We start from the raw sequence: 25336 nt of genomic DNA, 5'->3' as shown, positions 1-25336 counted from the left end.
TCCAAGGATGGTGACTGGACAACCTCTCTGGGCAACCTGCTGTATTGCTGGGCTGTCCTTGTGGGAATAACGGTTTTTCCCTACATCCAGTCAGAACTGGTCTTGTTTGAGTTTGACCGTTGTCTCTTGTCCTGCCACCACTGTGAAGAACCTGGCTTTGTCTTCTGAAGACCTTTCCTGTAAGGCAGTGGGGACTGCTGTAAGATTTTTCTAAAGCCGTCTTTGCTCTGGATTGAACGAACCCAACCCCTTCATATACTCTTCACAGGGCAAGTGCTCCAGCCTCAACATCTTGGTGGCCCTCGTCTGGACATGCTCAGGAGATGTTTAGTGATGGATGTATTTGTACTGTTGGGATTGGCAACTTCTTTCTATATAAGCCTTTGAATAGAGTTAGTTTCTGAAGGTGAGAACCGTTTAAGCAAATATAATGCATGTGAATGGGCCCAAACTAGCAACTCCTATGAGCAATAACTGGCCCTGTAGCATGATAGATCAACAGAACTAAGCATCAGCCTCCAATTACAGTGTCATACTATCCAGTGTGATGTCATGTTACCATGTATTTAAGCTACCGTTTTGCAAGAATCTGCATAATTTTGCAGGATATTTCAGCTATAGCTGTTTATTTTAACGTTCAAAATATGTGTGTCTGTCTTTCATGAATCTTGTCACTAGTATTTTATGTAGGAGTGGTCGTTTCCTGAACTTGGAGATTATTAAAAACTTTTAAAGAATTAAAAGAACTTTGTATTAAAATGATCTTATAGTTTAGAGATGAGTTTTAAAATGTTACTTTATTCAATACTGTGCAAATTAAATAAAATACATCAGCTCACTGAAAAAAGTAGATTTTAAAATATTTGCATAAAAATAGTGCTAGTCAACAAAATCGTACTTTTCTGCCTGTACTTAAATGTTTCTAAAACGTTAAAGTAGTGTTTGAGGCTTTACTTTTCTATCGTGAATCATAGTCTTAGCGTAAAGATAGTAGTAAGAATAACAGAATACGATGCTCCTGGTGCCTTCATTTAAATTGATAAAGCTATCAGCTTTATTAGATTAGATTTTGTGCTTATTGATTTCAGGAGATTTTCTTCTTCTGTAAGGATGCAGTTGAAACCAAATTTCAACCTTAAAAAGCTTTCACCACTGTGACAAAAGAATTAGTAGATAACATGGATAGATTAGTAGTGACAATCTAAGATTATTTAAATTTAATTTTCGGGGAAGAAGACTAGTATAAGAATTTTTTTGGCACTGTATTTGCTTTTAATTGATCACTGAAATGTGCTCTTCTATCAAATACCGAATCAGGTGGTGGTAATTGAATCAGGTGGAGGTAGTTCACTCATGCTGTGCATAATAGCAGGTAACACTGAAAAGTGTAAAATGCTTAATTATTCACAACTGAGGGCCATTTTTGATCAGGGTGATAAACAGTTTCTCAAGGTTTGGAAAGTTCTCTCACAATTCTGGTGCTTTCAGGAGAAAACTGTTATACCCATCCAGCGTCACCTGCATGGCTGGATGGCCTTTGTATTTCCTGTAAAAGCACTGGTGCTTGCTTTTGAAAAGACCTCTGCAGGCTGGAAAACAAATATGCTTTGGGAAGAAAATGGCAGTTTATAAGGAAGCCTACTGTATGACACTGGAGTGTTCTGCCTTGGGAGATTTTCTTGACACAGGGTAGTGTTTTTGTGCCCAAAAGAAACAGAATTTGTGGAAAGGACAATTTTCTGACCTATTTTCTGCAATTTGAATTCTGTCATTTTTTTGTCCGCTGGATTTCGTCGTTATGTGGCTTCTCATAAGTAGCAGGGTGGAAATTAGCTCTGCAATTGCAAGAAAAAAAATGTAAAAACACAGTGTGAAATTTTTTCTGCCAAAGTGTTGCAGCACGTGACTAATCCTGTAGCTGTTGTTACAGCTTTAATTAAAGGTAGATACACATTATAGAATACCTCTTTCAAAGTAACTTCCTAGTCTTGGTCTCTTTACTTAATCAAAACTTGGGACCCTGAATACTGTATTGGCTTTTCCTTTCCCCAAGCTCAATGCTCCCTTCTGCTGCAAAGTAGGCAAATGTATGGGGAAATGTACCAACCCCTCCCCTCCAAAAAAAAAAAAAAAATTAAAGGAAGTTTAATACATTTAAAACCCAGAATATTCTGTTAAATTTGTGGAATCCACTCTTTCTGCATCAAAATCTATAGTTTGTGATCAAACACCTAGTCTGATTTATAGAACTCAGTATACAGGAATGATCACTGTAAATGAATTTTTACTTATGAATGTGTATCATGTGCATTGTTCAAATTTGGCACTCTTCTTCTTCCAGCAATTGAGCCTAATTATGTTTGTGTTGACTAGATTAATTGAGTGTTGCTAAGAGTGAATGGGCAGACTAATGAGGGCATACAAGAGTCATCTTTGGTTTCCAGGGAATGCAAAAATGGATGTCCAGTTGGTTGTCAGATCACGACTGTGGATTTGCATATGTCCTTAAGTCTGGTGAGGATTTTTCAGCTAGCACAAACTTTAGGTCTGAAAATGTAATCCCTGTTCCAACTCTGGAAGTGAAACCTTCTTCTTCTTGCAAGACTACTTCGATGCTTTGCAAAATTAACTCCAAAATTAATAACCTAAATGGTTTCAGAACAATTCTGCTAGTGAAAACAAAGACAGTTTTACTGTTCATTCCCAGTTACGTATATCTGCGTAGTAGCGCGTATGCATCCCTCTCATGCCACCCCTTACTGGCCTGGTTGCTTATGTATTTATTTCTCTCTTCCTCTCTTCTTAAAGATAGATGTGGCCATTCTAGTCAGTGTTGGGTTTTAGGTTTTATTACTCATTCTAATTTTCTCTTTTCTGTATATTTCCAGTATATCGCCTTTGCAACCACAGATGCTGCAAACAAATTAGCATCTGAGATATCTGCCACAGGAAAATGTTAGAATGATTTTTGAAGGCTGTACTGTTGATTTTGAATATTTAATGTATTCCTGTCAGTTTACACTAATGAATCTATTCAGGATTTCTCTCTTACTTTTAAATAGATCCTTGAATGTAATGAGCACCTGTTTCTAAAACATCTGAAGAAAAGGAAAGATTAAGAAGAAATTAGGGAGTTCAGAGGGAGGGGGACACAGGTAATTAAACAGAACTATTTGAGAACAGATTTTCTTCTTTGGCCTTTTTACCTAACACACTTGATCTGTCCTGACAGATTTCTGCTCAGACATAAGTGAAACAAGACAGATGAATAAATAGGGTTGCCTGGTTCAGTTAATGTGTATCTCAGAAACAAGACCAAGCAGAAGGTGCAATCTGAAAGTGGTGAGGTCCTTAGAGTCAAGATAAACGTGGTTTTCAATCTTTTCTTTAAAAATTATAGAAATGTAATTTAAACTGTTAAAAACCACATTTAGGTTTTATTTTTAAAAAGTCAATAAAATGAATGAGGTAGTACGTGGGCATATTACCTAAGATTTTTGAAAAACTGTATTATTTCATGCTATTCAGTTCCTTTCTGACTGTAGATATGTAAAGAGTCTTTTTATTCCCAGGTGACATGTTATGGTAAGGCCAAGTCCTTTCATTTTTACTACTTCAGGACCTGTCTTTTTGCCTTTCCTAATGACATTGTTGTTTTATTTTTTGTAGGTCAGCTCTCATTAACATTTCTAGTATTTTAATTACATGTTTGGTGTGAGTGAGTCTTTTAGTTCTAAGTAGGTAGGATTCAAAAAAGTAATTCAGATGACTGACTGGAGACGTAAGTTTTACCTGAGTGTATGCAACAGCATTTAGCAAATTTTGTGAGTGAGGTAAATGTTTCAGTTCTGGAATAAGATGAGTGATTGTAACTTCACAATTACACTATTAAAGTTGAGGAACAGATTAAAGATTAGTGAAAATGGTAAAGCATACTTACTATCAAGCCTGCTCTGATACCTGTGAAAGGCTTTATTTGATTTGAATTTGCAACTGAGACATGTCATTGGAACTTTTCATTAAGACTCTAGTGAATAAGAATATTTAAAAGTTACACAGATACCTGTTCTTCCTCTGTTATTTGCTCTAACGCTTCAGTACTAGTTCTTCCAAACTTGTTAATGATACGTCGATAGTATATAATCTCCAAATGCCAGTAGCAAGACAGTGCTTTTCCCAATCAGAAATACTTGCTTTATCCCCATAGGTTGAAGGGCATCGGTAGCTGGTGTTCAGCACTCTAATCCTGAACCAAGCTCTCACCAGCTGAGGAAGTTTCATCCCAGTAAGAGTACTGAATCAGTATGGATCCTGAAGTCCTCAACTCTTCCAGCTCTTCAGTGTCTGCTTATTGACTACTTCAAGCTCTTGAGCCATTAGCTTTAGAGAAGATGATGAAAGATGAAGAAGCTTCTTGTACAAAAATTTTATCTGATCTTTTTTTATGCATGCTGCAGTTATATTTTGATGTTTTGGGTTTTTTTTTTTTCTGCTGTATTCATATTGCTGTTTCCTCGTCCCTTCTCTTCCACTGGATTTACTTTTCCTTGTATAACCAGTTGCTACACACACCCACAACACAACTTTTTGCCAGATTTTAGTACTTGTGATGAATGTCACACAAACAATCGTCCAACCTCTCAAAAAGAAGATCCAGAGGTCTAGAAAAGCCTTCCAGGTTAAGTGGTACCACATGGAAAATATTAGAACTTTTTGATGTGTAAAAAATAGTGTGTTAGTTGCCCAGTGCAAGGTTCGATGAAGGGTTTTATATATATGTTTATACAGTACAATAATTTGTGTCTTTTCTGTTTTATTCAGGTCATTGCCATTGTTATGGATATGTTTACAGATGTGGATATTTTTCGAGAAATTGTGGAGGCATCTGCTAGAGGGATTGCAGTGTATCTCCTGCTTGATGAGTCAAACTTCAGTCACTTTCTGAAAATGACGGAGAAACAAGGCTGTCAAGTTCAGAGGCTCAGGGTAAGTCTTCCTGTGTTCCTGTATGTGAACATTCACTACTGATTCCTCCACAGCCCACTGAAAAGGGACTATTATTCAAAAAGTGATTATCAAATGCTGCTTTTTCAAATTAACAATGAGGTATAAATAAGTAAGCTCTCAGCAGAATCTTGTCTACAAGTTTTTTTCTGTTTAGATTATCTTTCTTGTGTCAAAACAAGAGTATTTGATAGAATTACATCATTTTTCATATATTATTTATAAAATAATTTTCCATTATTATGTATTTAGGAATACTGCATGTTTGAAAACTAGGCTTCTTTTTATTTCTTTTAAGGTAGCCTGCAAATAGAGTCATAAAGCTTTTGTAAATGAGTAAATTGCATACTTCATTTTATAATATTTTTCTTTGAAGTTATTATGTATTAAAATACTTTAAAAGGCCTAAGATTGTATTTTATTAGTGTTTTCCTGAAAATGCATATTATCATGTCTTTCTGCGTCATGTCTTAGATAGTATTACTTTTATACGTGAAATATTTAATTTTATACTCTAAGAAAGATAACAAGAAGAATAACGTTTATATTTTTCACAAGATGTACTGTACTGCCCTAATATTTAACAGGGATTAGAATACAAACCATGAGCTGCACTGACCTGAAGTAAATGCTTCATAAATACCTCTAGATAGCCCTGAAGAAGTTCCAAGGACTTCCAAGAAAAGTTGCCAGTTTCTTTGCAAAGCTCTGAGCGCTGCCTTGGCCGAACTTCTGTATAGTTCCATTTGCAGTTACTTGTTTCTGTAACTAGTTAGGCCATGTACACGCCAGGCAAAAATATTATAAAAGCTCTTCTTAGCAACATCTATTTTAAGAACCCAGTCCAAAATCAGATACAGCTGTGGTGTATTTGTGAGGATAAAGAGGGTGTTTTGGTAGAATTTTGGAGCAAAACAGCATTTTATACCAATTTTTCCTGTGGAGTGTTGACTTAGGTCCTTGAAAGTATTCCCACACTACTTTCCATGCTTGTTTCCTGCATATGAGTGTGTGGGATTGCCCTCTGGTGGCCTAATACGTAGAGCTATGGGAACTTTTGGAAAGAAAACATCAAAAACATGTTGTGGTTCTATAAACACTGGTCATCATTGCCCTCGTGAAGTCACTATTTGGCAGTATTTCCATGCTCCGGAAGTTGAGATACCACCATTTGGTGATTACTTAGGTTAACTATGCTATAAAGTTGCCAAAAATTATGTATGTCTTTTTATGGCGTGAGTTTTATTCTCCCAAAACAAGAGAAATTAGGAGCATGCATTTCAAGTGATGCCTCAAAAAATGCCGTAGTATGCATTTTCAGATTAATTCTGTGCAATATATATCTACAGATGTTTTGAAAGCTTAACTTCTTTTGGGTGGATTCAAGGTTGTCTTCAGGCATTTATACTGTGGCTGAAATAATTAATGTACATACATTAGGATTTTGTATGGATTATTGTGGATTGGAGAGACTTGGACTTGGCCTCTTGAATGACATTATGTTTTATATGTTTCTGCTTCATAACGATGGGAGTAATAGCATACATCTTTACTCTGCAAAGTTTCCTTAGAATACCTTGAGTTTTATCAGAAAATGAAAAATATATGCTAAAGAGCTAAGGAGTGATCCTGTTGTGTGTTCGGTTTCCAGTTTAGCCTGTGATAAAGCTCTTCAAATTAATGCTTTTCTCATCAAAGTGCTACTCCCGGTGACTGTTGCTCTGATAATAGAAGCTTACTACTCCTGCAGTAATTCCTCTGTGCCTTTCTTGAGGATGAAGAGAAACTGCAGGTGACTATGAAAGAACAGTCAGTACTCTGGAGAAATTTTCTCCCCTTCCCTTTTTCCCATCACCTTAAGGTTCACAAAAAAAACAAAACCCACCCAAACATCTTTAACTTTTTGTGCTCTTGGCTTTTGGTCTTCCCCTTCTGTTCAGTGAAAGCAAGAAGAGGACAGAGATCTGTGGATCTATGTCTTTTCCTCAAGGTATAGCACCAGCAGCATTGGTGTTTTTATTCTCTGGCATAATTTCTTTCAGTCTCGCAAAAGTATGGCAGATGCTCCTCATGCCATGCACTCATGATGAGGAGTTTCTGTAAAGCTTTTCTGACTCAATGCCTTCTCTGCCTCTTTTTCTCTTCCTTTGAATCAGTAAAAAATGAGATGCAGTGATGAGCAAAACTGTACTTTTTAATTCAGATTTCTGATTCAGTAATCTTCTGTGTGGAAAAAAAGATTTTATTCATAAATCTACATTAAATGTCTGTGCAGACAGTTTTCCTCATCTGTAGTCTGATGGCATATCAGGGCATGTTTCCCTCTATTGAAAGATATAACTGAAAAAATTGATGGACTATATATTCTGTGATACTCTGTCAGGGGTTTGATAGGAGCTTTTTGAGTCTTTCCTACAGTGTTACTTCCTGTGGGTTGACTTTTACTTAATGTTCACTTTAACATCACCAGTGGAACTCAACTCAAATAAACAATTCCTTTTTTATACTTCCCCATTTCTCTTTCCCCACGTTTATTTATCTGTTTCCTGACTGTGCCACATTTTCCCCTATTAATTAATGAGTTTCTCTTTTTTTCTTGTCTCTATCTGAGCTTCTTTTGATTAACTTTTTCTCCAGTCTCACTTCTTGTTCTGTCAGCAGTTCCTTTGCATAGAAAGATGAAGAGTCATTACACATACTGACTTTTTCAGGTGATTTTTCAAAAACTAATAGCTAAATTTTTCTAGAGATGCTTTTTTTTCTGCTACTGACAGGTGCTGCAGCAAGCTATGAAATAGATTTGCACTGCAAAATGCAGCACCAAGACAGCAATCCCCAGAACCACCCAAATTCTCAATGCAGTAACTTAATTTTGGATTATAAACAAAGAACTAATGTAAGCAATGTTGTTTAATGCCCAAGAAGTCCACCAAGCTCCTCAGCTGATGCCAGATCTTCATGTTTCATTTGCTATGAGGTGAGGCATGTGGCAGAGGCTCCGTGATCTGCAGAAACCTATTTTTACTTGTCTGGCAATAATGAGGAATCATCTTGCTACAGGAGGATATTGAAAGCAATCTGGCAGGAACTGTTTATCTGATACTCCTCTCAGTATTGCAGGAATGAGAAAATAGAACCATTAATGAATTGATTTTACTTCCCTTTTGTGAAGTCTGCTACCAGATATGCATGCTTAAATACCTGGTAGGAGCTGCTCATGAGACCTGATTGCAGCCTGGTATTTCTCACCAGTGTTATCAAAATCACCGGAAGTTTTTCAGTACCTCCAAGTCTAAGCCAAATTTGGTTATTAAACAGACATGCACAGCACGATGTTGTATCTGTGAGCAAACTTCTGTGCTAAGGGCCAGACTCCAGTGAAGTCATTGAGCTTTTGTCTTCAGTGGTCATTGAATCTGATTCAAAGTCAAGAATAGAAGCGAACTTGAAAACTACTTAGCGTTTGTACAGCAACTATTATATCTTAGTAAGAAGAGAGGCTCAGGATAATAATGATATTGGTAATGATGAACAATATGAGAAATGTGACTTTTTTCCCTTTAAAACTGTTAGGCTTAGTATTAGGGAGACATCCATTTTCTTCTTTGTGCATACGCTTGACAGCAAGTACAGGGTGAGTAATTGAACACTGATAAAAACAGTATCTACAAATAAAAAGTGATGAAATGAAATGTTTGAGACCAGTATATTCATTGTACTTATCTATCACGTTGGAGGGTTTTTACTGATGAAAATAAATGTGTATTGTTGAATTATACTTCAAAATTTTAAATCGTGCTTGTGTGGCTCTCTCTGGGAAGACAGTGGTGCAGCTGTACAGAAAAAGAGGTTAAAGCTTGTTTCCTTTCATCATTTTGGTGTCATTTAACTGGATAGCCCTGATGGCCATCCTTAAACTGCAGTCATTGAATGCTTTAAACGCCCCTGAGTGTCCTACAACCTTCTCTTAGAGGAGGGAGAAGATCCTGTGGCTGGCTTCAAAAACCTCCTAAAACATCAAGTCCTTGATTAAAGTATTCTTCCATATGCATCCACTGGCAGTCACTGACAAAAACAGGTTACAGCACCAGGTAGATATTCTGTTTGACTCACAATGGCTGATTGTACATACGTTTGTGTGTCCCATTGGGCTACCTTGGTTCCTTCATGATGTGTAGGTTTGTTGTTTTCTGGTTTACCCAGGATTTCCTTCTCAGGATTAATAGTGAATTATTGGTTTACCCACAATAATGCAGTGATCAATGACATGCTACTGTTAGCAGAGGAGTCCTATAGCCTGAGGATGAAACCAAGTAGGAAGGTGAAGCCTAGCATTTCATGCCAAACGGGGCTTGCAATTCAGTATGTATTATTTACTGCTTGTAATCCTAAGTGGAACACATTGTTACTATATATCCTCAAATACTGTCTGTATTTTTGGTGATTATTCAAAGTATGCATCCCTGGCACCTAAGTAGAGGGCTTGAAGTAGGTGAAGAATGACAGATGATGTGTGGAGGAAAAGGAGGTGTTATGCGAGAAAGGTGAGCGTGATCTTTGGCACATGCCTTTGTAATGCCATGTTCCCATCTGTGAGTGGAATACCAAGACAGGGAAAGAGTGCAGGATTAAGGAAGCAGGATAGAAAAGCTGCAGGAGGAATAATGCTGAAGAGAAGGAAAAGAAAGAGGAGAACAGAGGAAGCAATGACTACAATTTTTTTAAAAACAGCAATTTAATGTGAATTCTATTCCTTATTTAGATATGCCTACTTGAAATTATATTTCAGCTTATGAGTACCTAAGGCAAAGCTTTTTTTTTGCGTATTATGGTGATTTGCAAGCCATTAGCCTTGTTTGTGCCTCCAGCATTCCAGATTCCCAAGTGATATCCTGTCCAGTACCAATCAGGCCTTATCTCAATAAGATTTGATGTGTTCAACTGGTATATCTTTAGACCAGCATTACTTGTTATGGTTATTTGAAAATGTTTAAGCTGCCTCTCAAGTTACCTTTTTCAAATTATAGTGACATAAATATAATTTAAAATAGTTAAATATAAGTCTGACATACAAATATAGTTACATTGTATATAGAGTTGGGTAAAACAGTCACTGAAGTAAATGCAAATTTCATGACTAATTCACGAAATTTTATTTTGTAGCAAATAAGGGTTTATTATTGTGATAATCTTTAGAATGGGTAAATTCCAGTATTTTCTCTTTTTCTTATTCAGGAATTAACATTTTGCACACTCTTTAACTGTCAAATATGAGCTTTTTATTTAATTACTTTTGCTTAAAGCTTGAGTAGATGCTGGAGAAAAAATAATTTTCTTCAATGGGGTTGGTTTGTCCAAAGTTCAACAAAAACCACACTGGAAAAGTGGGAAAATTTACTTCCATTGATAAGAAAACTTCTCTTCAGGGTGCAAAACCCTCGAAAGACACAGTGCTAGGTTGTCAAAAGTGATTAGCTGATAGAGATACAAAATTATGTTAACATCCCATTCAATAATGCAAATTGGGCCGTTACTGTTATTGATTCTTTTTTAGCTGTTTCTGAAAATAGACCTAAGCATCCACCTGTATTTTCAGTTTAAAAATTTTTACCTTTTAAAATTTTACAGCACGTTTGGATAATACTTCTTTTATTTATCTAATTAAGAGAGAAACTTTATGTTTTATGTTTCTAGCACATTTGCGAGACATTTAGGTCACAAACAGAAGTAGCTTTTAAATGCTGTCTTTGTACATTTTAACTGAGTTGCATTTTTTTTCAAAAACAGCTTGACAAAAATGCTAAGTAAAAACTCACCTAATAAATGAATAAAACCTAAAGAACTTGGACAGGTTGAGTTAAATCATAATTTGCCAGCTCAGCAGCTTTTAAGTGTAACTCTTGTTTGATTTGATTTTCTTTTGATAAAAGTTTTAAGATACTAACAGTGAAATATATAGTGATTTAAAAAGCTTTTGTTATTTGGAAATGTGATTTAATTTCATTGAGATTTTCTCCTAATTTTTTGAGTGTTCTGTTTGGAAAGATAACGTTCAATGGATTGTAAGAGAATCTATCATTAAAACTCCTGCAACCTCTCTATCTATTAGAACTTGAAATGTTTTAGGTGAATGAGTGCTCCCATAGACAATAAACTTTTATGTAACTGTATTGCAAAGTCAGTCATACTTTATAGGCTGGAATCTTAAATACTTTTGTAAGTTTAAACATCTCCACAGCTTCCTGAGAAGGGGAAGTGGAGAGGGAGGTGCTGATCTCTTCTCCCTGGTATCGTGGATGTGTGGGAACAGTTCAAAGCTGTGCCAGCAGAGGTCTAGACTGGACATTAGGAAGCTTTTCATTACCAGAGGGTGGTCAAACACTGAACAGACTTCCTAGAGAGGTGGTCGATGCCCCAAGGCTGTCAGTGTTTAAGAGGTATTTCGATAATGCCCTTAACAATATGCTTTAGCTTTTGGTCAGCTCTGAAGGGGTCAGGAAATTGGACTAGATGATCATTTTAGGTCCCTTCCAACTCAACTCAACTCAACTATTCCATTCTATTCTATTCTAGTCTAGTCTAGTCTATTCATTTTATCCCCCTGATTTTGCTGAATTTACCCTGTACACAATCTTAGCCATTTTACTTCATGAACAGCCAAAATCCATCTGTATCTGGCCTTTACAGAGCATATGTCTGCTGTGATTTTAAGCCTGTCCTTGCAGCAGTCCCATGAAGCAAGACATTCCTCTATAGGCACAAGTCTTATATTCCACTATTTCCTTATATGGAGTCTGTGTAATAATCATATAGATTCTGTTTTCTTACTGCCGATGCTAAACTATGGATTTCACTCCCACCACGAATTAGTGCTGCTAGAACAAATATTGCAAGGCTAGAAACAACAGTAAATATTGTGATCATTCAGTTATATACCAAGCTATTTTTGTGTCTTGTAAAGCATTTTGTATCTCACAGCCACGAGGTGGATGCTGTAGGTTGAATATGTATTTTTTTTCTATAAAAAAGCACCTTTCTGTAATAATTTCTCATAAATGCTTTTATTTTTTCTACATCCATGTAAGAACTTCTTAAAATCATTATTAGTACAGTCCAGAAGGTGTTGTAACACTTCTTTTGAATTTTTTATTTCTAGAAGCTTAGAAAACCAAGTGACAGTAAAGATGAAAGAAAAAAAAAAGACACAAGACACTGACTTAGCTGAATCAGTTTCATCCACAATCTGGGAGAAGAATTGAACACACTTTTGAGATCCAACATGGAAAATTTCCCAAGTGCAATTTACTGAGTTTGCATGAGTGAAACAAAGCTTCTTAATAGAATTCAAACTTAACTGCTGTGTAGTATTCCTGCTACCTATGGAAAAGCAGAATTTCATTTTCTGTGGCCTAAGGAATCTTATCAGTCTTAAAGACAAAACAATAATTTGCCATTTTGTGTCCCTAGGGAACAAGTTTGATCAGCGTTTACTTCCCTGCAGAGTTTATTAACATGCAATAATATAACTTTCTTTTTCAGAACATGAGGGTGCGGACAGTAAAAGGACAAGATTACTATTCTAAAACAGGAGCAAAATTCCATGGAAAAATGGAACAAAAATTTATTCTTGTTGACTGTAAGAAAGTCATATATGGTTCTTACAGGTAAGATCTGTCATTGAGGTGTTTGTAGAAATCCTGTCATCTCAGTATGTCTCCTACTGCATATTTGTTTTTTTCTGTTTCTGAAAATTCTTCCAGAGAATTCCATGGGCAAATTTGGTTATCTTTTCTGTAACTTAACAAGTTATCATAAATACTTGTTGCTAATTAGCCTAACATGGAGCCAAATTTTGAGATCCTCTGTTAATTTTTCACAGAAAAGAAATAAAGGATATAGCTTTTGCTACAGCTGGAGACTTGCTAAAGAGAGAAAAATCCTGATTTGTTTTGTATTGTCTGAATTATTCTTGTTTAATATTCACTCCAGAAAAGGCTGCCAAAATTATTTCATAAGCTGTCATGGATAGTTCCTCCTTGTAATAATCTTCCAAAGCTAATGATATAGACCTATTCTATGGCACTCTGTCCTGTATCATGGTCAAATTCAGAATTGCCCAAGTGAAGTTGACATAGTCTCCCTTTATATTTGGCTATGTTTCTTTATTTTTTTTAATAAGTTTCTTTATTCTACTTTCTATTTTATTTTCAGTGTATGTGTGCAAAGCACAGGCTGGAAGAACTTACAGCTTTGCAGAGCTGGAAAAAAAACTAAGTTAAAGCAGGGACAGTTTTATCTCACACGTTATTAAATATTTTCCTTCTTTTCATGATACACTTCTCTCGTTTGGCCTACTGGGTTAGTTTCTGGGGACATAGTGCCTGGGTGCCAGATCCACAGCCACTGACTTTAATATATTTCCACCACTGTAAGCTTTCAAAAATCTGGTTTCCTCTAAGTCTCAGCCAGCCCCAAATTCAGAGTGATGTGTTTAAATGGTAGTGATGTAAGTGACAAATTCATAAGTGAATCAGTGTAAGAGTCCAGAATCTGCCTGCTTTGAGACCTACACACCGTGTTAGAGTCTGTGAGAATGTGATAGTTTTTCTGATTTCATTTTGAAAAATAACACTGCTTCAAGACCTAGCACCACAGGGGCTGGAATCATCAATTTCTGTAGAAATTAAGCTTGCTTTGTAAAAGAATCTAGTGATCTGTAACAGGAAGGATAAGTCTTTCTGAATTCTTGCTCTCTGAACTCAATTTTAAGTTTAGGTTTTTTCCAAATATTACAAATAAATTATTCTTAATTGTGAAAATTAATAGAAAATACTTATGCAGCATGATTTGATTTAATCTAAGCACACTATTCTTTCCTGAAAAATAGAAAACTAACAAAACAAGTAAAAAAACTCAGCCAACTATTTACATGACTACAACTCTATTTTCCAGAAGACAAATGCAAATAAAACATTCATTGATTTAATTTATTTTTTCTTTTTTTTTTCATGAAAATAGGATGCAAACCAGATTTTTTTCTTTGTTGTAATTTAAACATTGCATGTTGTTGACACCATGATACTAGGCTTTTTGAAACATCCTTAATGAACATGTTAATGTATTTTGTCTCATTTTGTAGCTGTAAAATAGCTGTCGCTACTTAGATTTGAGCATGTGTTCAGCCTAAGTATAATAGAAAAGACAAAAATTTTCTTCGTCAGAATATCATTATTGCAATTAAAAGACATGTCCAGTGGGCATAGTAGAAAATGTCAACTTTTTAACAGCTCTGAGTGGCATCTTTTTAAACGTGTGTTTAGAGTGAAGTACATTTAGAACTGTTGAAGCAGTTCTGCATATTATTTCCAGTGTATTTTTTTCACAGCATAACCACACATTAACATTCTCTGACTCAGGAGTAAATACAGTGGGTCTAGTCAATCCTGGCTCAGTCTTTGTAGAGGTAATTTTCATCCATTAGATATTTGTACTCCACTGTTCTACATTTGTGAATACTTTTTTATAATATCCTTTTTTATAAGGGCAATTAAGTAGTTACAGACTCATTCCTGCTCCCACTGAAAGCAATGGAAAGTCTCCAGCTGAGTTTGACTGTATTAGATTACGCCTTCCAAATCCAAATTACATGAATCATGCTCACAATTTATTTATTTATTTATAAAGTCTTTGTACAAAACCCAGGTTTGTGTGAAAGCTTTCTTGTCAAGAAGGACCAGCATACTGCTTCAGTTCAGAAGAACTGTTTCTAATGGTCATTTGTTTTTCTTTCAGCTTTATGTGGTCATTTGAAAAAACCAACCTCAGTATGGTTCAAGTTATCACAGGACAGCTGGTCGAATCCTTTGATGAAGAGTTCAGGACACTGTACGCCCGTTCTTCTGTTCCTAGCTCATTTGCTCCAGAACTAGCACGGGTAAACAGTCGCAGGACACTCTGGGATAATGATACATACCAACACTCAGTGTCTTCCTTGGCTTCAGTTTCTAGCCAAAGAAACCTTTTTGGTAGGCAAGACAAGGTTCACAAGATAGATCCTGTTTGTTGGAAAACTCACGGAAGATATGCGGTAAATGAAATGGATAAATATGTCTTGAGAAATCAAGCCTATAATAAACAACCATTTCATCCAGGTTTTAATATGCAAAATCCAATCCAACAGTATCAACCTAGTGAAAAAAATGAGCACTGGAAGAGACATAGTTATGCTGGGGAGAAGCCAGAAAGGACACCTTACCTATTGCTCAACAGAGCTATCAATAGAGCCAACAATCCATCAAATGCTTGGAAAATGCCATCTGATAGCCTTAGTATTGTTTCTTCGTTACGAGGAGGATATGCAAATAACTACAATACACCCCAGCAAAGTTTTGCTGATCAGTTTTCACGACCAAAGGTAAATCTTGCAGAAAGAAATTCAATTGTACGGAGGTCATTTAATGGGACAGATAATCATATCCGCCATCTGCAGCAAAGGATGCCGACCCTCGAACACACAACAAAATCTTTCCTACGTAACTGGCGAATTAAATCATATTTGAATGACCAGTCAGATTATCCAGTAGAGTCCAATGGGTCAGCCTTGGGTGACAGATATGATAGCTATGACACAGCTGAAAATATTAAAGCTCATGCACTGTATTCCCATTCTCGCTTACGATCGTCGTTGGTGTTTCAGCCAACCTTACCTGAACAGCAGGAAGTAAGCAGCTGTGCAAGTTCTTCAAATTCAACTATAATTGGGTCAGAGGGAAGTGCAACACCTAAAGGGACATCTAATCAAGCTCCAAGTGTGGAAAATGGAACAGATAGTATTTTAGAAGATCCTAGCACAAACATCCCAATTAAATCAGATGCACCAAAACCCCACAGAATTCATATCGCAGATGACACAAAACCTAGTGTAAATTCAAATGCAACGGGCGACTCATCTCTCTATTTGTACACAACACTGTGTGCAGACAAACATGCAGAAAATTTGAAAAACCTTCAAAAAGAAAACATGCTAAAAAGGAGAAGTTTTCCCATGTTTAACTCAAAGTCCATATTAGACCCTGGTGCCAACAAACATGCATCCAGTTACGTTTACAGCACATTGACTAGGCATAGACTTAAGGAGCCAGTTAGTCCAAAACTTCCAGAAGACACGCTGAAGTGTTCTAAAAGTTTGCACAGTGTGACCAACCCCTTGCCACAGGATGAAAAGAACCTCAAAGAGGAGCTAAAGAGCCCGACTGCTAGCAAGGCAATCTCTATGGCTGCTCTCACTGAAGCTAACAAAGAGGAGTCTTGTAAGGATTGCACATCAAAGAAAGAAAGTAAGAATTCCCCAAGTTTTCTAAAGAAAGGATCCCAGAAATTGCGGTCGCTTCTTAATCTCACACCAGACAAGAAGGAAAACTTGTCAAAAAACAAAGGTCCTTCCTTTTACAGAATGTGTAGTAGTTCTGACACACTGGTTTCTGAGGAAGAGAATCAAAAACCAAAGATTTCTGAGAATAAGACAGATTGTTCCCCAAGGAGAAAGAGAAACACATCATCGAATTCTCAAGGTAGCTTGAACAGAAGTAAAGAAGATGTCACCGGGAGCCCAACAAAGTCTCCAAAGTCACCAAAATCTCAAAAACCTCCATCTGATGAAAGCAATAAAAAGTGTCCTCTCTTGTGCCCCCTTGAAAGTAAGTTCATAGAAACTGCAGGAGATGCATCTACCCCAAGATTTAATACAGAACAAATTCAGTATCAAGACGTAAAGGAAGTCACCACAAATACTGCTCCTGAAAGTACCCCTGTTTCTGCTCTTCAAAGAGCAAGTTCAATGACACCACAGCTGGCAAGCTCAAAACGCCAAGAGGAGCTAAGACCTCGTTTGAGTGAAAGGCGTGTTTATAGCCGCTTTGAGCCATTCTGCAAGATGGAAAATGCTAGCCAACTTGCAGGAAACACACTCAACAGCAGTTCACATCTCTCAGATATCAAAAGCAAGACCTTAGGGAATAATTACGGCAGGAGTAATCACATGGTCAGCTACAACTCGACTGCTTATCATCCATTGCAGCCTAATGAAAATAAGCTGAGAGGATTTATGCAAAAGTTTGGGAACTTCCTACACAAAAGCAAGTAAAACTTTTGTTCATTATGTTGATATACAGCAAGAGTAGCAAAGCTGGACATAATCTTAACTGGACAAGATTGATGGGCAACTTTTGTAGAGCTTACTTGGGTTTCTTCTTGGGTCTATGACATTGGAATGAATGTACATGTTTTTTGCATAATTACTCTAGAATTGTTATACTTAAGTCTTAATATTTCTTAAGAAATTATGTGTCCAGAAGACGTCTCAATGGAGTTGTTTATAGTGTTTATATTGTAAGATAGATTTTATACATTTTCCTTGTGAAGAAAGTATGTACTAGCATATTGTAAAATTAAGTGTGGGGAAAAAAAGATGGAGGATGTTTTTAAACTTCAAATAACACTGTTTCCAAAGACTTGCCCTTTAAAAATAGGATAGCACTAGGAATAGTGGCTTGCATTTTTTCAACATTTATGTACACTTTCAAATGATAAATGTTAGTGCATTGCATGTTACTTGTCTTTAAACTAATTTTTGAAAACCTCTTTTAGGTTTCATCTTGTTAATAATTTACCCCATAGCATCTATCGAACTGTTTGGGCAGCAGATGGATCTATCTTACTTTATTGAATTTTCCATGTAATATGATATTTTTCTGAAGTATTTGGCACACAGATCTTAAAGTGACCTTAATCTGAGCTTTCACAGACTTGTTTACATGGTTAAACTAGTGTGAATGTAGAATGAATGTTAAAAAACTATTTATCAAAAAGGTGCCTTGAACGTAACTTACAACTCATTTAAATTTCAGTGAGTTAATTACATTTGTATAACATGCCAGTATTCTGTAATGTATTCTAAAAATAGCTTTTTGATACATCTTTCTATTTGGTGTTTAAAAAAAAAAAAATTATCTGTGGACTTCCATTTCTCAGGTAAGTTTTTGAGTTTCACATGCCACAGTCTGTTTTAAATGTTGCCAGATATATTTACAACTTCGGCTTTAATAACATATGTTTTTAAAAAAGGTTATAAGGGCTTAGACTAGGCATATGAGGGAAATTGCAAGCTCAGCCCTGCAGTGCTGCCTTATGTCAGGATGAACACTACAAGGCCAGGAGCAATTAGGCATCTAAAAATGAGGTTCGTAAGAGTCACCGCATCAAACAATAAGGCACCTCTCCTAAGCCAAAGAAAGTATCAGTGAAGGGTGACAGTAGCAGGTGTTTAACCTTAATGAAGGTATTTAGGCATCTGACTGCAGTCCAAGGGACACATTTTTGTTCATCCAAGCCCTCAGTCTTACAGAAATTCCCAATATTAAGTGACTACACCAGGTTAGTGCTTACAAAAAACACAGACATGGTGATGTGTTTGGGCAGCGGCGTGGCATCCACTTCTTATCTGCAGTGCGCAGCCGGAATATCCAGCTGGCTCATACCCTCCAGGATGTGGAGTTTGTCTCTTAGAAGAGTGCCATAACCATTTATCTGCAAGATGCTCTGTGACAGTTTTGTTCCAAATTCAGAAATTAGGGAAGATTAATTGCTGAAAGCTTTCTAATTCTTATACAGGGTCTTCGTGTTTCAGGAGCATGTTTTGGGAGACCACTTCACTCTTAGATCTTAAAGGTCCTGCAGTTCTATGGAGGAGTCCCAATATGAAGGTCTTGGCTTTGCTTTTTAGAAAGAAATGTCAAAAGGCGTTTCATGCACCAGCTAGATCAGGTTGATTTGTCTTTTCTACATGTGGCCCTGAGAAGAGATTTTATATGGAAATCTACATCTCACTGAGAATCTGCTCGGGCTCCTGTGAACTCACTGTAGTTATTGTCAGTGATTTCAGTGAAGCAGTGTCAGATGTTTATTCAAACTGTTTCTCGCGCAAACTTTTAGGCTGATGCATCATAACAGTAACTGTTTCACTGTTGTGATGGTATTTATTTATGTAGAGTGACAAAGTCTTGCATCTCAGTCCTCTGCTGGAAGTTTAGGTCTCCCCTTTACCTGTGAACACGGAGGAGATTTTATGAATTTCTTGATGATCGCTGGTGACTTTGTTCACTCCTTTCTGAAATGCCATAGTTGGTGTTTTTCACAAATGAACATTTATACTGAAACATACTGTCCCAACAGGGGTAGCATTTTCAAACCGAAGGCAAGGAGTGTCTTAGTGCGCTAACCATATTTTCAGTGTAGGCACAATATACTTTCACAGCTACGCAGCAAACAGCAGTGCAATACTGTACTTTTTATAACTCTTATCCAGGGTAGTGCCTGAATTAACAATGCAGCAAAGGAACTTAATGAGATGCAGGTGGTGCTAAAAATGGTGGGGGTAGGATTTAGGAGGATTGTTAGTGTTCCCTCATACTCTTACAAGCTGTGACATACACTTGTAGGCAGTATTGTATTTGGGAAGGAAATGAGATAGGGAGAACAAGGATCTTGGGGCAAGTTTTGAAGTGACAGTGCTTTCCATTTTGTAATAAACCTTGGGAAATCAGTTTTGATACAGTTTGGAAATATTTTACTTTATTTTTTGAAATAATTGCCAATTAGAGAGTCCTGAGAAGGCAGATATTTTAATTTACCAAGTCATCTATGTTTATAGATATGTACTGCGATTTTGTACCTACACAGAAGAGTAAGAGCCTTCAGTGAAGAGCCTGCACATAGACTTAATAATGAAAAAAAATAATCATAGTAGAACTAGCTTTTTTGTTCGTTTTCAGATCTCTCCTCACTAGATCCCACATAGGAATGTTGCTACATTAAGGCCTGATCCGAGGTTAATTGAAATAAATGCAAAAGACTGCACAGACCTCAGTGGAAGTAGGATCAAACACTTAATGTACTGACACCACTATTTTAGAAATGTTACAAGACCAAATGCTTCTTGAGGAGCACGAGGCTCTGACACCACGGTAAGAGCAGCCCGATGCCCTGCCTGCAGCTGTGGCTTTGAAGGTGGGGGAGCTCCACAGCTGGTGCGAGGACCAACTGCTATTTTCTTCCCTTCAGAATTGTGTGTTAAAGGTGAGAAAACAGTTCTCACCCAGACCTGTCTGATTTGCCTCATGTCTCTGTGGGAACCCAGCTATTCAGAAAATAGAAAGGAAAAGTATGAGGGAGGAAAAAAAGATGCCTGCATCAGTAAAGAAAAAGGATACGCACATTTCTGGAGGGAAAAATAGAGTTTATATTTTTGAACTTCCTCTTCCCAATGCTTGTCTTGATGTTTCTGCTTTTCCAAGGAGATGCATTTCCTTCAATGTGTCCTAAATGTGCTCTGCACATTGCAAGTTTGTTACACCCTGCACACGCCCAGTGCACTCCCAGTTTTGTAAGGCTGTGAAGTAATAGATGTTGCTGTTTGGCCAAATGACTTGGGAGCTGTGAAACCCATAAAAAATTATGTGTCACTTCCATATTAAATAACTCCATTAGCACAATAATAGGTCTAGGAGGGTGGCCAGCAAAAGCCGAACAAAGTTACGCAATGCTGAGCCTGTCACTCAGGAGCACCCTCAGCAGCGGAGGGCAGTGCAGCCAGGAGATACAGGCTCCTCGTACTGTGCCCATACAATTCACATCATAAATAAACCACCCCTGCACACAGTCATAACACCCAGTGAATCAATTGCTTCATTTCTTGAGCCTTGTAAGAAATAATTTTTACCTCCTCAGATTGCAAAATGTTGGTCGTTCTCTTATTAGTGCGCTTGCACTCTTTATTCGTGCCAACAAACGTGAACTAAATGTAAAGAACGGTTAATAATTAAGAAAAAATAATTTTCCAGCTGTCTAATACAAAAGGGTAGTAGTATTTGTTACAAACCTTGAGAGGAAAAAAAGCTTCTCAGGCAATAGCTGTTTGTGCATTGATAGCTGGAAAAGTACTATTCAGAGAAAAAACTGTTTGATAGTTTTTCAGCTTTCTGAAATGTATTAGGAAAAATGTTGTCATTTGTAAAAGAAGTTGTGAGAAAAATAATACCAAAATCTGTTGCAAGACGATGTAAAAATAAAATTTAAGATGGCTCCACTAAGCTCTGTGATAAATATATATTTTTTTTCATTTGTAGCATTATGTGGGGTGAGCTGTATAACCAACAAGTAGCTTTGCAATTGTGTGATGCAGAGAGATCAGTAAGATTACTGTGGTACTTATTGTCATTTATTCCCCATATCAACATTGTACTGCGCAGTACAGTATTTGAGCTTTTTTTCATTTGTTTTTATTTAAGTCAGGAAAGTTAAAGCAACATAAAGCTGCAGTAGTTCACGGGTAATTGAGACATGTTACTCCAATTATCTTTGCCTGTATGAGTACATATTCCATTAGCACCCCGGTGACAAGAGAGGAGACTGCAATGCTCAAAAGGCCGTCTTGCCATTTCATTCTTTATTTCATACAGATGCTTACAGATGTCTTGGTACCTTTCTGTAGGGTCTGAATTTTTTCATCATTTTCAACTCAAAACTAAGAGTTACAGTTAGGACTCCATTTTTCACATTTTGACATGATGCCAAAGACATGTTGCATCTTCTGAGAACTGTTTTCTGTCTTGAGAAACAGGATGGAAGAAAACATTTGATTTTGACAGCTCAGAACTCTTAAGCAAAGCTAGTAGTGCTGATTTCTACTTTAGTGATATTGACTACTTAAATTTTAATCCCCTTAACCTTCTTCTTGCTTAGAATAATCCCCCCCCCCCGCCCCCGGTCAGTATTTAAAAGCAATTTTCATAGATGTAACACTTTAAAAAGGGGTTGAGTCCTATTTCTGAAAAGATAGGGGGCTAGATTTCCAAATCAATCTTTCTATATCTTGAAAATGTCTTTGCTCATTTTTGGAAGAGAATCTGGTTTACTAAAAATTACTGGACATCCCATCAGAGGAAGCTGCTGTGAAGACTATGCGCCATTCTCCCACCACATGTGTTACGCTAACTGAAAATTCCACAGATAAGTGCAAAAGGTAGTCGGGGGGGAGGGGGGGGGAATAATCACTTCTGATACGAGGCCCATGAAACATGTCTATTTTGATAGTGTTGCTTCCATATGCAAATACAGCTGGGATAAAAAAATCACTTGCTTTCTCTCCAAAGCAGACAAAATTTATGACAGTTGAAGCAGAAATACTTTTAATGACTACACACCAGTGGCAATGTTTTATTGTGTTTGAGAAAGGAATGCAACTCATTTATTAGCATTCAAACACAGGACGCTTACATGTCATTTGTACATTATTTGTTCTTGCCTCATTTAGCAATCAACATGCTCAAAATTCAGACTGGTTGTCTACAGCTTCCCAAGCCCTTGAATAATACTCTGAAGAACCCATCCAACAAGGCATTAAACACATGCTTAGCTTTTTAAACTAGGCAGTCCCTGGATAAAGCATAACACCAGGCATGCATGTTCGTTAGATTTTGGTGTAAAAAATCTCAGTGTAGTCCTAGCTGATGTATTTTGGAAGACTGTTGAAAATAGGGTTTCATATTTTTCTTTGGGCCATATGTAATTTTGACCCATGGCAACACCACATTTCGACATTGTGTCTGGCATGTTTCTTCTCAATGTCACATGTGCTGGTGTTAAAATATCATTATTCTGATTTCAGAGTTTAGATCAATCTTCCTTAGTGCAGGGTCTGTGGATCCCTGGTGACATGGAAGTGAATTCAGATGACTAAAAAAACAACCAGACAAAACAGAAAAGCATTTGCGCATACTTCCACATACAGCAAAGGAAGCAAGTAAAATCAGAAGATGAAGTCATAAATGGACATTGATAATGCACTTTTTACCAGTTGAAAATGAAAGCTGGTACACCAACGCTGCAGGAAAAATAATAATAATAATAATCGTGTGTTCTTTGAACACTAATCTAGATGATGTAAAACAAGCATGAGGGGTGCTACAAACACACGAGACCCAGAATAGATATTACTGGGTAATTTTGGGGGGCGGGAGGGGGAGGGAATTCTATCAAGTTGGTTTCAGTACTGACAGATGTAGGAGACTGTGCCGGTTTCATTTAAAATTGTTACTTGATATGTAAATCCTTTTTTTTAAGACTGAATTCCTGGATTACATAGCAGCTATGTTATGGATATACTGTGTATGTACAGATACAAACCAAAAATTGTCTTGAAATAATTTATTCCTTTATTTTTTACCAAATAAAATGTGTCTTTTAAAGCACAACTCATTCCTGTGTCCTTTTTTTTCACCGGCTCATACTGTTATTAACATTTTTCATTTCAAAATGTAGAATATCTTTTTAAAAATGCTGACATCAGATATGTTGAGTGAAGTGTTGTAAACTGAAGACTCAAAGCTGCTTTGTGGCAGCATCACTCCTTGCACAGCTGCTGTGCCTTTTACAGGACCAAGAGTCCACCCAAACAACAGAGAGAGGACCAAAGCCAACATCACTTCAGTGTAAAATTTTTCAAATAAAATATAGGTGGCAATAAGCTGGATCAAAAATTTAACAGGGCAAGGTCAACTATGTTAGCATTCCATGTTTACTATCACTTCCTTGCTCTGACATTTCAGAATTGTTTGCCTTCCTGTTAATTCTGCCTTGCTAGCGATGTCAAGTTCAATAGTCTTTTCTGTATCCTTCCATCTCCACATTACTTTCCTCTTTCCTATTTACATGAAACATCCTTCAGAAATCTGTTTGCCTGCCTCTTGCCTTGTAAATGCTATTGGAAAAAATCACTTCCACCACATTGCTTGAGAGAATTAGCTTCAGACAACTCCATGCATGAGTGCACACTACTACTGAATGGCTAATGAGAAATTGATTTTGAATTCTGAGTATTTGCTCAGTGCCTTTGAAAAACCAGTAGGAAACATAGTAGCCTTTCTGAACAGATTAGGGTCTATATTTATACTTAATGGAGGAAGGAAATGAAGAGGAAGAGAGGAAGTAAAAAGTTGAAAAGACAAAGATTATAAAACAGTGAGGTGGTTAGTCAGCTACCGCATACGGAAACTTTAATGGTCGGGGTTGTGACGGTAGGTATGCAGGCACACATGTATGTACCTGTATGCATAATACCAAGGCTCCTACTTGTACAGGAACTTCTACTTACATAGTAATATAGGTAAAAATCATCTCAGTTAATTGAGCTCAAGCCTTTTCTCCGTTCCAACACACAAGTCATTACATTTCTAATCTCTTCTCCTTTCTTTCCTATTTTCCTCACTTAGGTCCAACCTAAACTTACCCTGCCAGCAACTCTGTCTGCACCATTTCAGCATCGCTGACTAAATATTAAAACCTGTACCTTTTCATTTTCTGGACGTATCAACTGGATTGAGTAGGAAGCTATGCCTATAGCCAAATGACGACAAGACTCATGACCATGTTAGTTGGGGTTTTCTGACAGGAAAGTACTGGCATTCATTACTGAAAATTAAAATGTACCTTTTTTTGACAAAACATTGAAAACTAGAATAATTACAGTGAGGTATGGCAGAATTACTTGAATCTCAAAGAATTCTTCATAGCTGAGTTGGAGCTGTCATCCCATTTCAGCAGCTTGGAAGCCCAAGGCTGCACTGCTCTCACACACCGGAGCAGCTGTGGGTATAGACATGGGTGTCTCCTCGTTTTACCTCCACCCAGTTCCACTGCCTTGAATTTACCAATAACATGAGTGACTTAGAAAGTCCATTTCCGGGTTGTAAACTGGGACTTGTTTAGTACAAACACATACTAACTGACAATCTTGCTTCTGTTAAGTGCCTGTAAAATTGTCAATTTTGATATTGCAGATCTTTGCATATAATAAACAGCTGTATCCTGTGTATCTCAAAAATTACCAACTTTCACACTGTATTTGAGACACCCAGCTATTTTTTTATCTCAAAGTAGTGGCTAGTGGTACCTGGGGCACTGTATTGTGACAGATGTCAGTAGATAGCCAACACTTAAACAACAAAAAAGGTTAACCATTACTCTTTGTGTGCCATGGCCAGTTTCAAACCCATCAGCCACAGACTTCACTATTGTTCTGTCCAACTTGCTCCTCAAAATAAAAATATCTCAATGCTTTCTCAGATGGGACAGACCGTTGGCTCTTACAGTTTGTTGAAGTCCATGGGTGCCTGTGTTCAAGTGATGCAGAGAAATCTATAAGCAGATGAGTCAATGAGGCAGACAGGGCTTGGGGCCATGATACTCTCAGAAATTTCTCATGATGGTTTCCTTAATT

At 37.0% G+C, this 25336-nt stretch overlaps 1 protein-coding gene across 1 annotated transcript in view; it reads left to right on the top strand.

Moving 5' to 3' along the window:
• Positions 1-17146, top strand: part of SACK1B (scaffolding CK1 anchoring protein B) — a 48621-nt gene extending 31475 nt beyond the window's left edge. The window contains exons 2-4 of the mRNA XM_009951312.2: positions 4822-4986; positions 12544-12668; positions 14797-17146. Of these exons, the coding sequence (XP_009949614.2) occupies positions 4822-4986; positions 12544-12668; positions 14797-17146 (2640 nt within the window). The remainder of the gene's footprint in view (positions 1-4821; positions 4987-12543; positions 12669-14796) is intronic.
• Positions 17147-25336: the final 8190 nt, after the last annotated feature.

Source organism: Leptosomus discolor, chromosome 2 (genome assembly GCF_034619465.1).
Source record: "Leptosomus discolor isolate bLepDis1 chromosome 2, bLepDis1.hap2, whole genome shotgun sequence".
Classification (NCBI taxonomy): Eukaryota; Metazoa; Chordata; class Aves; order Leptosomiformes; family Leptosomidae; genus Leptosomus; species Leptosomus discolor.
Note: the sequence above shows the minus strand (reverse complement) of the source record. Positions and strands in the feature narration are given on the sequence as shown.